Source organism: Diprion similis, chromosome 13 (genome assembly GCF_021155765.1).
Source record: "Diprion similis isolate iyDipSimi1 chromosome 13, iyDipSimi1.1, whole genome shotgun sequence".
NCBI lineage: Eukaryota > Metazoa > Arthropoda > Insecta > Hymenoptera > Diprionidae > Diprion > Diprion similis.
In genome coordinates this window covers 4,092,204-4,106,874 of record NC_060117.1, presented here as the reverse complement: position 1 = coordinate 4,106,874, position 14,671 = coordinate 4,092,204, and the positions used below count along the sequence as shown (strand labels likewise).

Sequence of the window (14,671 nt, the reverse complement as noted above, 5' to 3'; positions counted from 1 at the left end):
GCATTAACTGCCCAAGTTTCACTCTGATCGCTTGAGCGGTATAGGAGTTTTGCATCCCCGCGTTTTCGAGGTGTACAACGTGTCTTTATATGCACCTTAAGAGGTAGCGTTACGTTTTGAAAGACCCTTAAAATGCGTTCCAAACTCTTAAAACTTGTGAAAAATCGTCCGACGACGTTGAATTAATTGGAAGTCACCTGGAAGTCCTGTTTTGAAATGGTCTTAGGCCATTCAGAGACCGCAAAATTGACTTCGAGTCTGTCCCAAGCCTATTCGAGTGTTCCGCGAATATTTGAAATTCATCGAGAAGCTTGAACGATTCTTCAGAACCTACGCAAAGTTCACTTAAAGTCATCCGAGTTCATGCGAAGTCTCGTATATTCATTCGACGCCCTGATCAAACCTCTTCAACTAACTTAAATTCCACTTGGAATAACTTTATTCGAATTTGAATATATACGAATCGTGAGAAATGCGTCTGAAATTTTCATGAACTTTCCTAGAATTGATTCCAAGTTATTTCAAGCTGCATGCAAAACTCGTCCCACTCATTTTAAGACTCTGTAAATCCAAGAGAAAGTTCATCAGAAATGTTTCGAAGTCATTGAGCGATCTTCTGATCGGTCGAATCAAATCTTGTTTTCACTTAAAAACCGAATACTATCAACGTATTCGCCAAACAAGTATTTATATCCTTCTTTTATAACTCTTAATGATCCTGAAAATCCGGTTCCTATGTTTAAACCACGTTAAACTCCATCGTCAAGCCAGAGCTGACTTGTAACCGCGATGGGAAACCCTGGGAGGTCGATGGATATTCAAGCCGATCAATCACTCGGCGATTCCAAGAGATTCTCTTCAAACACGATTAAAATAAAATGACAAAAATCGAAAGAAGATAATCAGGTTTTATAACACGAGCCACATCCTCGCATCTTTCTCTCTCACACTATTCATCGCATTCACCTTCTTAGAATGCCGAGTAGTTTTCACGTTTAACTGGTGCAACTTTTTCTCAAATCATCGCAAAACCGGAAAACTTGAAGGAGGAAACCAGAATACCATATTTCAATCATTGAGAAAATAATGCCACGTTAAGAACTACGGATGATGTATATATATATATATTTTTTTTTTTTATGTTTGAGTAAAAAGTTCGGAATTTTTTTTTAGAAATTTCACCAATTCGTTAATGATAAAATCGTTTTACTTTACGGAAATACTTTTTATACTACAGAACGAACTCGTTTCTTCTCGATTCTTTCAGTTTTTATTATTATTTCGTAATATTAATGCTTGGAAAACGGATGTTTGAAAAAAAAAAATAATAGTAAATGAAATGAAAAAAATTTCGAGTCAAATAACGAATACATTTGCGATTTTTCGCGGGGATTTCAGCTAAAGGGCGTAATTTCCAAGTAATTTCCTGTCCAATAGCCAGGGGCTACAAAGAGTCGAGGGATTCAAACGGGACTCCTGATCCTGATTCTGCCATTGGAAATACCGCGTTACGTGTCGTGGAAAGAAATGATCGATTATTCCATCGGCAATCGAATTCACGAATCGTTTGATACTCGGCACTCGTCATCATCCTGCTATAGAATTTATTCCATCAATCCCTCGATACGTGATTAATGAAATTTTTATCTTTATTTGTTTTCCAATTTTAAAATGCCTCTCCTTGGCATTTTCTTTTTCCGCGTTACGTGTTGAAAAGAATAAAAAGTAAAATTTAGTAAACTTATTTGAAAATACGCTTTCACGAAATACGAATGCGAATACAATAAACTGATTTCGAGGTTTCTAATTTTCTGCTCAATCGGCGATAGTCTGTTTTCATTATTATTCGAACGTTTATCGTTCGTGGAATTTAATAAACGTTCGACCCAATTTTGAATGTATATATATTTACGGATTTATGGAATCGTTCATATTTCGATATTGGCACTGCGTAGTTTTCATTTTTTTTTTTTTGCTTAACTCTCAGATTGTTTGTTATTGAACTGAATATCCTTAATTTTTAAAGTTTGATTTGTAGAAAAACCGTGACTTTAAACAGAAATTTTTTATCAACAGGTCAAATGAAAATCATCGAGTAATTCTTCATGATCGGTAGATTTCATTAAATTAATCATGGAGAATAAAAATCGACAATTTCACGAATTGATTCACGAGCTACAAGTTTTTTAACGTGTTTCAAGAGATTTAAAGATTTCGTAGAATTGTTGAAAAATCTTAAGCTAACCTTGAAAAAGGAACATCCTCAAAGTTTCACTGCTCCAAATGATATTTTTAATCCTCGATTGATTTGTCTACCATTTGATTTGTTTTTTTGTTTTTTTTCTGTCTTTTATTTTCTCAATTTCTTTCTATATTTTTTTTATCACGATGCATCGAGCCTGCGGAAGCGGCTCTGCACGAAGTTTGCGAACGTGATTTGGGTCCAGAAGGACATTCCGGAATAGGAAGATAAGCAAGCTGCAAGCACGTGAGATTTCACTCGTCGTATTCGCTACTGGGTTGCAGGCTGCAGCTGCTACTGCGCGAAACCTGGCAAACCAAACACTGAAAACGGAAAAGCACATCCTCGTATGTTTTTCGCATGTTGAAATACGCGCAAACTACGTGTCGAAATTATATTTCCTCCGTAACCACGCATATCCAAACCAAAATATTTTGGTTTTGCTAAAAAAATTTTATCCAATTGTCTCAACTCTCTGACTTTTTTTTCAGATTTTTCATTCAATCGGTTAATTATTGATAAATATTTATAAAGTAATTTGAAAACAACGGTTTTAAAAACTTTTTGATAATTCTTTGAAACTCCATTTTTTATTTCGAACGTTTCAAAACTCGGTCCGTGATGGAACGATTTTTTTTTTTATTCTTGTTTAGTACTGTAAATTTTTTTGACCGGTTAAAACGTTGCTTAACCGGTCTAACAGCTCCCAAAAATTCTTAAGACTTTGATTCTTTACTGAAAATATTTTTAGTCCAGATCCATCGTGGATTGGTTTGGGAGATAAGAGTTTTGGGATTTTTTTCGGGATTCTTAGACCGTTTGAACAATGTTTTAGTTGACAAAAAAAGATTTGAACTGATTCTTACCTTTGCCGATTTTGTTTGAAATTTTTTCAGACTTTCTGTGCAACAGTTCAATTATTTATAAATATTGAAAGTGATTTTTGAAAAAAACCTTTTTTTAAATTCTTAAACAATTCTCAAAAACTCTATTTTCTATTCCAATCATTTCAAGGCCGTGACGGACCGATTTTTTTCCATTTTTTCAGCTCGGTCAATTTTTTTTTGGCCAACTGAAACATCGAACGGTCTTAAAATTCCCAAAGAATTCTCAAAACTTGTATTTTTCACTTAGAACTTCGAATATGTTCAACTTTTTTCGTCGACTTCGTAATAACATCGATATAGAAATGATCTAAGTGAAAAATAGAAGTTTTTGAGAATTTTTTGGCAACTTTCGGACTATTTAAATATTGTTTTAGTTGATCAAAAAAATAAAAAAAAGTGCTTTAAGCAATATAAAAAAGAAAATTAGCCCATCATTAACCGGTCTTGAAACGTTTAGAAAAGAAAATACGGCTTGCGAGAATTTTTTGAGAATCTTAAAAAAGATCCTTCTGAAAATCACTCTCAATATTTATAAATAATTACCTAGTTTAATAAATAATCCAAAAAAACTATCGAGTACTGCTTCAGAGTTGGGAAAATTGCAGAAATTTTTTTTCAAGGAAATAAAAAATGGCGATGATCATACGGTGCATGGCTGGCTTCGCATGGAATTCTCCATATCTATATCTGTTCACGTCGCTGCCGGTTCGTTGACGTTCCAGGATTTTCTCGACGCCATGCGCCATAAAGAGACGGGATTTCTCCACGGGGAAATATTGTGTCTTAGATCCCGCTGCGAAAGGGTTTCGCACATTTGTTACACAGAGAGCGAACAGCAGACGAATGTATTCGTCTCCCAATCCACGAACCCTCGAAATTGGGTCTTTCGTTCGATTACCCTTCATTTTTCGACCACCGATTATCGCCCACGTCGACGTCTGCAGTCTCGATGAACTCGATATTCACAGATATTTCAGATTATTTCACATAATTTAGGGTGGCTGGAATCGGAATGCATAATTTTTTGGTTTAGGTTTTTCGACATTACTCGTCAATTTTTTTGTTCCTGTTTTTTTTTTTTTTTTTTTTTCCTTTTACTCCGTCTCTTTCTTCTTCTACAATTTTCATTAACACAGATCTGATATGAAAAGTTTCACCTGAACTTTGAAATCTTCAAAAAACCTTACAGGATTTTATAGATTTCTTACCGTTAGTTCAATTAGGCATTATTTGGACTGATTTTGTGGAAAAAAAAATTCGGTAATCACGTGTGAGTTACGAAATATGAGATTTAAAAATGTCAAATTTCGAATCTGCGTTTTAAAAATGACAAAAAAATAAATAATGAAATAAAAAACTTCTCTCCCAAGCGATCGACACTGTTTTTTCCGAAATTTCCAAAACACGAGATATTCAAATAAAAAGGTAAAAAAAATCGTCAAACGAACAGAATCACAGTTTTTTTTTTTATTTTTTCAAGAAAATGGAATTAAATTTATACGCGAATTAAGGAAATTTTTATTTTTAGTATTCCCAGTCATTGTTCTGCGTAATATTCATGAAACTACGAATGAATAAATAAACAATACATAATATCAATGGTGCAATCCCATATATAAAATAATTCGAATATATTTAACTTGATCTATAACTTCATGTTTGATCAGATTAAAATGAATTAATCCTTAGACTTGACGTTTTTATTTCTCTAAATTTATCCTACGGTATCTCCATATATAGGTATATATTTTTTATTTATTTTTTTTAAACAGAGTTACTCAGTCAATTTTCAGTTCAAAATATTAAAAAATCAGTGATTCGTAAGTTTTTTGAGTAGAACGATTCATTTTTCGATGTTCTGTTGTCTTATGAATGATTTCTATTATTATTATTCTTATTGTTAAATTTTTCACATTGAATTTTCACATTCATTTTGCTAAAAGTAACTAATTTGCCTTGAAATATCGTAGTTGAATAGTATCCCAGAATTTTTTCAAATCAAGTTTCTGAGCAATGATTTTTTTAAATAAATTTCTCGCCCCGTTAGTGAATATCGTCATTTGTCTCGAAGTAGTTTTTAACTCAGCGTTATTCGAATGGGAACAACGTCACAATTGAATAAAGAATTTCTAGCCTGACTTTGAAATCCATGACAAACAAACAGCTGACCTCTCATCGCCATGTTATTACGCTTTCTTATATTTTTTCTTCTTCTTTTTCTTCTTCTTCTTCTTCTTCTTATTTTGCTGCTGCCTCTGTCCTGTCGTCGTAGATCGAACGCGATTTCAATGGCCATTGGATCCCATAGACTCGCTGCACGAAATCGTTATTACGGGATCATCACGTCAAACCCTTTTCTTCCTTATTCACTACCAGCTTGAATCTAACTTCTCCTATGTAACTCACTATAAGAGGGAGAGAGAGAGAGAGAAAGAGAGAGATGGAAGAATGAAAGAAAGAAGAGAAAGAGCGAAGAGTGAAAGAAATGAAGAACCGGACTTCGAACGACGAGAAAGACACGCGTCTGCTTATTGCTTCTGAATGGATGATACTTTTCCATGTGATTCTCTGAAATCAAAGTCTTTCGTCGAAAATTACCATTTCATTTTTTTGTTTTTTTTTTCTGTTTCAATTTTTTTCAATCTTATTTTTTCTCATTTTCTATTCGGGTTGTTTCATTTTTTTTATTTTCAACGACAAATGAATATCAAGATCACCGAATCAACGAATAACAATCAATGAAAAAGAATATTCATGTCAAGTTGAATCGCGATTGTTTATTGCATCGATCGAATAATTGTATAACACAAAACTCGTAAGAACACAAAAAAAAAAAAAAAAAAAAAAAAAAAAAGAAGAAAAAAAGAAATGCTCAAGCGTGCAAAATATTTCAAGTATTTGCCGTAAATTTTTTCATCGCCGGAGAATTTCTTGCAAAAAAGAAAGAGAAGAAAAAAAAAGATTTAAAAAAAAATTGCACGATAAGAGAATTAATTTGCGAATCAATCTTCCGAACCGTACGTTGATTATTTTACAGAATCTTGAAGAATGTGTGTTTTTTTTCTTTCTTTTCTTTCTTTTACTTTTCAACACTTTGTTTCAGAAAAAATTCCGTAACTGCGTACAATCTTCTGAATAATTTTTGCCTGCTTTTTTGCACTCCTAAAAAACAAAAAAAAAAAGGGGGGTGGGGGGGGGAGATTATAAAGTATAAATAATCAGACTCAACTAGGTGTTGGCATACAGACAGACAGACTGACTAACTGACTGACTGATCTGAAGCCCTGTTATTTAAACTTTCCAGTCTACCATTCACTGAAAATTTTAACTCTTCGTTCGTTGGTGGTAGAAATTATATATAATTATATGATATTTGTGCGCCAGACGGTTGAGAATTCTAGCAATACATCAGATCCTCGCCTCATCCTCGTTTACTTTCACTTTTCTTCCTTACTCTTCTTCTTGTTATTCTTCTTTTTCGCCTTTTTTTCATCTACTTTTATTTACTTTATTTATACATAGGATTTCTACCCACCCGTTGATCTCTCCTTCAGTTCACTCGGAGACAAACTCAAGAGGATTGAGTAAACAAAAATTTGGAACAACTTTTGTTTTCTGACGAAAATCAGCTAGGAGACGGAGAAGAAGAAGAAGAAGAAGAAGAAGAAGAAGAAAGTGAAACAAATAGTGCCCGCTCATAATTAAGAGAAGACAGTTTTAAGGGACGGGGATGATTTTGGGTCAACTATTGTTTGTTCGTTAATCTCCTCAGTGTTTCTTTCTTTTTATCATCGATCTACAACTCTCCATTTATTTTATTATCCATACGTTTTTCGTATTAATTCAAGCGGGAATATTTCTCACTCAATAGTCTTGAGTAGGAATTTTTTTCCTTCAAACTCTGTTTCACCGACAATCTCAAAATCTCATCGACTGTTTTTTTTTTTTTTTTGTTTTTTTTTTTATAGTTGCACAGAGATATTGAATCATATTAATTAACTGATTAATTAATTCCTGAAAACTTATGCGGGCGAATAATCGATTTGAATCGCATTCTTATAGTGGGAAAATTCTTTTATCGTTAATTTTTATTATTCCATTCTTCTTCTTCTTCTTCTTCTTCTTCTTCTTCATCTTCTTCTTTTACTTCGTTTTCTTGCCTCGCTGATCGCCAAGCTCTCTATTATTATATCGGTATTGTGAATTAATAATTAGGTTGCGCGGGTGAGATTGATTTTATTTCGTTAAAGCCAACTTGAACGGGCTCTGCTGGTGGTAAAGGTGAAACCTAGCTCTTGCCGAAGGATAAATGGCGATTTAATTTAAGATTGTGGGACAGGCTGAATTACGATCCCCGGGCAGCAAAATTATACTTTATACTGACTGGCGATTTAAAGCACGTTTTAAAACCGATTCAGCTTTAAAGGTCGATCAAACGAGGGTGACGAGAATTATTTTTCATTTAATTATTATAAAAGTATATTGATTGAGAAAAAGAAGAAAGAAAAAAAATAAATTGAAACTCCATCGTTCGATATGATTTTAAACTATTGAACTATTGATTGTTTATTACATAAATTTTCGGTTGAAAAATTTTTATGAACAAAATGTTGCCGTTTATTTTATTTCTATGATTTTACAGAGTGATGAGAAATGAAAATAATGAAAGTACTTTGAAAAACAAAAGAGCTGAGAAAATGAAGTTTAATCGTCTTTTTTTACTATTATAATAGCGGATAGGAGAAGAATTAAGCAAAGCGAAGTTTCAGGAAAGGGAGAGAAAGGGTGATTCCCCACTTTTGTTGTTCTTCGTATCCCGAGGTCCGTTTCTTGGTAAACAATTTCGGGGGTTGCGAGCCAATTAAAAGTTGTTAAAAAGCACCGGCAGGAAATCCTGGACTTGGGAAGAACTCGAGCCTTATATATATATATATATATATATATATATATATGTATGTGTATCTACCGAAGGGAAGATATTTGAACAAAAATTACGAACAATTAGGCGAAAGAAGAAAAAAGAGAAGAATAAAAATTAGGGCGAGCGAACGTCTTGAAGTGAAGAATCGTGAAAAGTTTGAATTAGATAAAATAAGAATTAAATTTTTGATATAATTTACAGTTGAATTTGAGAAAATGAATCGTTGAATTATGGATGCAAAAAGATCTTTGATTTTGAAACTTGGAAAAGAAAATGTTGGCACTTTTTTCAGTCAAATTTGTGGTGAATTTGCCTAAACCGATGGAGATTATTGGACTTAGACAGACAGAATCAAGTGAAATTTAGGAATGAGGTTTTTGATTTTATTATAGTTGGAAATTGAGGATTTATCAAATTATTACTAATTGAATTAACGTTAAGGTAAGATCTCGGCGAAAATATGAAAATTGCCAAAATTGGAATTGTAAAGAAAGGTTGGAATAACGATACTGTCTTCGAAATCGTTTTGGAAACGTTAAAAATTTGTTGGAATCGTTACACTTCAATCTACAAACAAATTTTCCATTTTTTTTTTTTAATTAGGAAATTTGATGTCGCTATTTTTCGATTCGAATCAATAACCGATTCGATGTTGTGAGATTGAATATTCAACGTTGACAGCGTAATAAAAAATCGTTTCAGTGAATTTGTTCAAAACAGTTTCTTCTAAGTAACGGAATTTATCGTTACAAAATGAATTGCACCAACTTTTTTCTTATTTGCAATTCCGGTATTCTTGATTTTCAGAATTTCATAGATATCTTCGTAGCTCACAATCGGTAATATAAAAATTCGACAACTTATCAATGTACGATCATCTCGTGTAAAAATTGATAAAAAGTATCGACTTAAAGCGAACACAGCAGTCAAAAACCCTTTCAACCCTTACAGTGACTTGAAAAAATTTTCATGTCCTAGCCTTGCCACAGTTTATTTAAAACTTCTTTGTTACTTCGCATGACAATAAAAATATGAAAAATAAAATCTCATCTCATAGTTGACAGATAGGTATGTATTCAGAAAGTATCAAATTCTGTCTTCAAATTCGTGATCAGCGATCCAAAAAAACCCTCGAGTAACAATTTTCGCACCTAATGATCGAATTTTGATAGTTTCTTTGATTTCACATCCGCCATATTAAATCCACCACCTTGTATCCAGAAATAATCAAATTCTGACCTGAGATTCGTGATTAGCACCCCGAAAAATTCCCGGATCAATAAAAATCAGGCCAAGATATTGACTTGAAAAATATTCGACAGAAATGGTTAAGAGAATCAGAAAATAAAGAGAAAAAGAGTGTGTGAGAGAGAGAGAGAGAGAGAGAGAAAATAAGAGAGCTATTCGGGGCATATGACAGGCATAAAAAGTACGAGGCATCTTTCGGCAACAAAGTCTCAAATCTGAAACTAATACCTCTCCAGCATCCCTCGCGGTCTCAACCCCTCTCACAACTCGCACGTAGTGCGTGCATATCGTTGTAAGGGTGGGGGCTCTCTTTATGTTTCCGCCCGGCCTGCAAATATGGGATTCGACTCCGCCGGTAAAGCAGCTCAGCGGTAATAAGACAGTGGCGCCGCCTGGCTCTAAGTGTTATGAGCAGAGCTCTCCCGATCGCACCTACCTACTACAGGCCCATTACCACCCCTTCTCCCACCCCCTACCCTTCCACCCGGCAGCCTTGAGCCTCGGGAGAAGGAAGCTCGCCGGGATTCGCACACAGATGGTCGCGTTTCGCGGCTTTTTGCTCTAACCTAACGTAAGCTAACCCGCCCGCCCGCCCATTCCTGTTACGGAGACAATCCTCGTACCCCGAGCATCTTTTTCCCTCCTTTCATTTCCATTGTTTTTCTACCCTACGCGTTGTATTTTTTTTTTTTTTTTGCTCTTGGATTTTTTTTTTCCTCCTTCTTCCGCGAGGAATTTTTTTTTTTTTTTTTCTTCTTCATCTTCTTCTTTATACCTGTTTCAAATTTTTTTTTTTTTTTTTTGCTTTCCCCTGTTTATCGGGATTAGGGTTTCGTCGGTATGGCAGGTATCTTTATGTTATTTACCCGAGGAGCTTGTACCTATCTGATAATCGGACGTGAAAAATATTATCTTTATATACCGATCATCGTTAGGGTCGAGGTTGTTTTGTCATTTGCTGAAATTTGCTTCAATTTACAGTGAAAAAGCTCTTCGCGTATTTGCACGATTAATAATTATACGCGGGTGTGTGTGTGTGTGTGTGTTTTTTTTTTCTTATTCTTGGTGTAGTTACCTCGCTAAAATACCTACCGAGGAAAATACGTCGACGACTGAACATTGCTTCGTTTCAGTGTTCACATCGTTCACCTCGTTTCTTTGCAAAGAAAAAAAAAATCGATGAGAACTCACATCGTTTATCGCGTGAAATGCCGTTTTATAATTATCGATATACATTATATATATATATATGTATACTTTGAATACGTTGCCTCGAATATACAATTTTCAAAATCGTAATAAGTTTTTATCACATCTGGACACGCATATCTATTATTGAGAAAATAAAAAAATAAAAAATTATTGACAATACTGCGATTTTAGAACGTGAAAGGATGTTGAGTGAAAAATTGACGAAATCATTCCCATGAAACGAAATATCTATACAATACTTATATTATAATACATTATTATAAATCATTATAGTTTTATTTTTAATACTGCATACTCGCTTAGTTTAATTCGAAAGAAAACATTTATTTTCCTATGATTTTTTATGATTTAAATATGTTTTTGTTACAGGGATCCCGCGAACAATTTCGGATAGGCGAGGAGGTTGGTTGATAATTTTGTTTTGCATTAGGATTAGAGAGTAGATTTTCATCCAACAACCCTCTATAACTATATTAACATTATTTTTATTATTATTATTATTATTATTATTATTTTCATTATTATTATTATCGTTATCATCATTACTAACATTATTATTTATATTATTGCTGTTACTATCATTAAACAATTTTTCCCATTATATTGTACTTACTGTTAGTATTATTATCAAATATTAAACCGTACCTACACTATGTATGATCGTTTCAACGAGTACAAAGCAATATTTTTAACGCCACTAATCTACTCACGCTTAGCCCTATTAAACCCATTTTAACTGTATTTGACTCGAATTCTTGCTTTTTGTTGGTTAGATTTCGTTTTTCTTTTCTTCGTATTTCTGACTTTTATATACATATAAATATATATATATATATATGTAAACATACATTGTATAGATGTATATTTTTTTTCACTCTTTATTTATTTATTTCACATTTTGCTGTTGAAAATCTATGATATACTGTAAATGTACATATATACGTACATGTATAATATTAATATATATATATATATATATTAGACAGTATCAAAAAATTGACTAATTTTTTTTTCTAATGGTATACTGAAAATATTGTTCAAGATGACGAAAAAGAAATACCATAAAAATTTCAGATTTTAATATTGATATTTAGAGGTGCCTCATCGCGATTTTCTACTTTCCATAAGAATAACATGGCAAAAATGGATCTTGCTCCTTGCGATTTTTATAACTAGATAACGACGCGTTGCACAGAAAATTCAAAAATATTTTACTTGTAGGAAATTGAACGTTCTACAAAAAAGGTCTCTTGTCATTTTACAATAAATCTACTCCTTCAAAAGTTATTTGAGGTCCTTTGCTGATGTTTTATCTCAAATGACTTTTGAAGGAGTAGACTTATCGTAAAATGACAAGAGATCTTTTTTGTAGAACGTTCAATTTCCTACAAAAGCATGTTTTTGAATTTCCTGTACGACGCGTCGTTATCTAGTTATAAAAATCGCAAGGAGCAAGGACCATTCTTGCCATGTTATTCTTATGGAAAGTAGAAAATCGCGATGAGGCACCTCTAAATATCAATATTAAAATCTGAAATTTTTATGGTATTTCTTTTTCGTCATCTTGAACAATATTTTCAGTATACCATTAAAAAAAAAAAAAAATGGTCAATTTTTTTGATACAGTCTAATATATATACATATATATAGACGTAACCCCTAGACTAACGCATTATAACCCGTTGTTAATCTGATCCCAAGCTTAGATATTGGAATAAACTATAACAGTGAAATTAATAACAATTACGAAATTCCAAAGGATATACTTCAAGCAGTTGTGAAGCTTTTTTTCTTGCACCGGGTGTCTCGTTGTGAAAAATTAATAGACCTATACTATATTCATCGATTAAAGACAGATTGGAAAAGTATAATTGGAAAAAGTAAGATTTTTACACGGGGGAGATAAATTAATTATTCGTCTTGGGAATAATAATTAATCGATATATCGAATAATTCAAAGAGTCAGACTAAGCAGAACAATAATATGTTTTTCACTATAAAACCAGTCGGATTAATTGACATAAAAGTAAAAATTATTATATAGTGGTTAAAAATTCACGGTACTTTGTATAGATCATTATAGATCATGAATAGAACAGTAAAGAGGAAGTGATCATTTTGTCGATCACGGACACCCGATGCAGCCATCTTGTATATCCGTGAATAATTGACCATAGGTATACCTAATATTATCATCTATATATATACACATGAAAATAGTTAATCGATGTTTAGTTGTGTGGATTTATATTATGTGTATTATCTCACCGAAGATCATCAACACTTTATACATAACGAATACACGTTACACGTATTCGCGTAATTAAAACCACCCCAACTTCTAGCTCTAGCTCTCTCTCTCTCTCTCTCCTTCTCCCTATCTCTCTCCTTCTCTCTCTTTCTATTATTCTACATATATCTATTCATCTATCCCTATATTTTCTCTAGCTGTGACTCTCTATATTCTCACTGTTCGCTGTTTCCTGTTATATTTATGTAACTTCTGGGATTTCATTTTTTAGATGCTATATATGAATCTATATATATGGGTTTGAAAAATTTTGATTTTTCATTTCCTTGATTTTTTTTATATTTTTTGATACCCCTCAAAATAGCCTTTGTGGTAAGTATTGAGATTTTTTAAATTAATTTCTGGAAAAAAACAACAAACTTTAAAAAAATAGCTCTTTTTGCGGTTTTTTGGTTCATAATTTTCTTTGCGATGATCCAAATTGATTTTTTTTTTTCTTGAAAATCTTCGTTTTGTGATGGCCTTTACAGAAGAAAATACAGCAAAAATATTTAGAGCGCTTTTGATTAAGATTTTTGCGTTTTGAAGTGTTAAATCATGTTTTTGAAAGTGAGTGTATCTTTTAATTTCTTTGAATTTTTTTGTTGTTTCAAACTGCTATTTTTTTTATTAACTTTTAAAACCGGTCTGGTCGTGGGCCTTCCATAATTACTATTTTTTTTGATTTTTGAAAATTTTATAAATTTTGAACGAGTAATTAAAAAAATCTCAAAATTTACCAGAAGGGCTCTTTTGAGGGGTACTAAGAAATATCAAAAAAATTGAGAAAATCAAAACTAAAAATATTTCATAACATCCGATTTGGCATGGAACGCCCCATATATATGCAATATCTACTCAAGTTCGAATTTCAATTACGAATCCAATCGAGGGTAAGTCAAAAAAAATTTCAATCTCTCATCGATCCGAGGGTCGAAATTCTGACTAGTCTGTAACTTTTATTCAGAAATAAGAAATTTGTTAAAATCACTATTTTGGAAAAAGTATTTTCTTTTTTTTTTTTATTCTCTTAATGCAGTAGGGTATTTAGCACTTGAGTAAATTTTCGAAAAAAATGTGTGATCTCCCTTTGACGTAATCTATTCTTTTTGAACTGTGTGTCTATTTTGAATAGTTTTTTTTTTTTTATAGATGTATATTTGTATCTTTTATATATATTTTTTATACATATATATATATATATATATATATATATATATATATATATATATATAGTTGTTCTATTATATATCAGTTGTATCTTCGTGAAACAAATTCTGTCAAGTCAGACCGGAATGGAAACTCTACACTTTCAAGTATAAACAATTTGACGTGAATTCTTCAATGTAAAAAAATAATGAGGTGAAATTAATCGATAAGTTAACGAGGAAGAAAAAAGTAAACAAACGAAAGAACCAAAAAAGAGTATGAAAATAACCAGCGATTCGCAAATATTGTACTTTTTTTTTTTTATATTCAACGATCTTTTCATTTTTCGCGATTCCTGCGCTCTGAATATCTGCAAACTTTTTCTCTTCTCTGGAATTTTTGTGTTTTCAAAATTTCTGAAAATCGAAAGCTTATTTGAAGCATAGTATATCCGGAATTTTTTAGTTTTGTTTCAAAAAATTTCCAAAATTGTTTCAACTATGAAACAGTAATCTGAATTTTTTTTTCGATCTCTTATTCAACTGCTCAATTATTTATAAATATTTAGAGTGATTTTGGAAAGGACCTTTTTGATATTATCAATCAATGTTGGAAATCTGTATTTTCTTTTGCAAACATTTCAGGACCGGGCCCATAGTGGGCTGATTTTTTTTAATATTCTTTTTAGCACTTTTAATTTTTTTGATCAACTAAAAAATCAT

General features: G+C 32.3%; 1 protein-coding gene across 1 annotated transcript in view; it reads left to right on the top strand.

The window, feature by feature from the left end:
• Positions 1–14,671, top strand: part of LOC124414143 (synaptogenesis protein syg-2-like) — a 244,172-nt gene that overhangs the window by 20,861 nt on the left and 208,640 nt on the right. Inside the window, exon 2 of the mRNA XM_046895088.1 lies at positions 10,880–10,912. Coding sequence (XP_046751044.1) covers positions 10,880–10,912 — 33 coding nt within the window. The remainder of the gene's footprint in view (positions 1–10,879; positions 10,913–14,671) is intronic.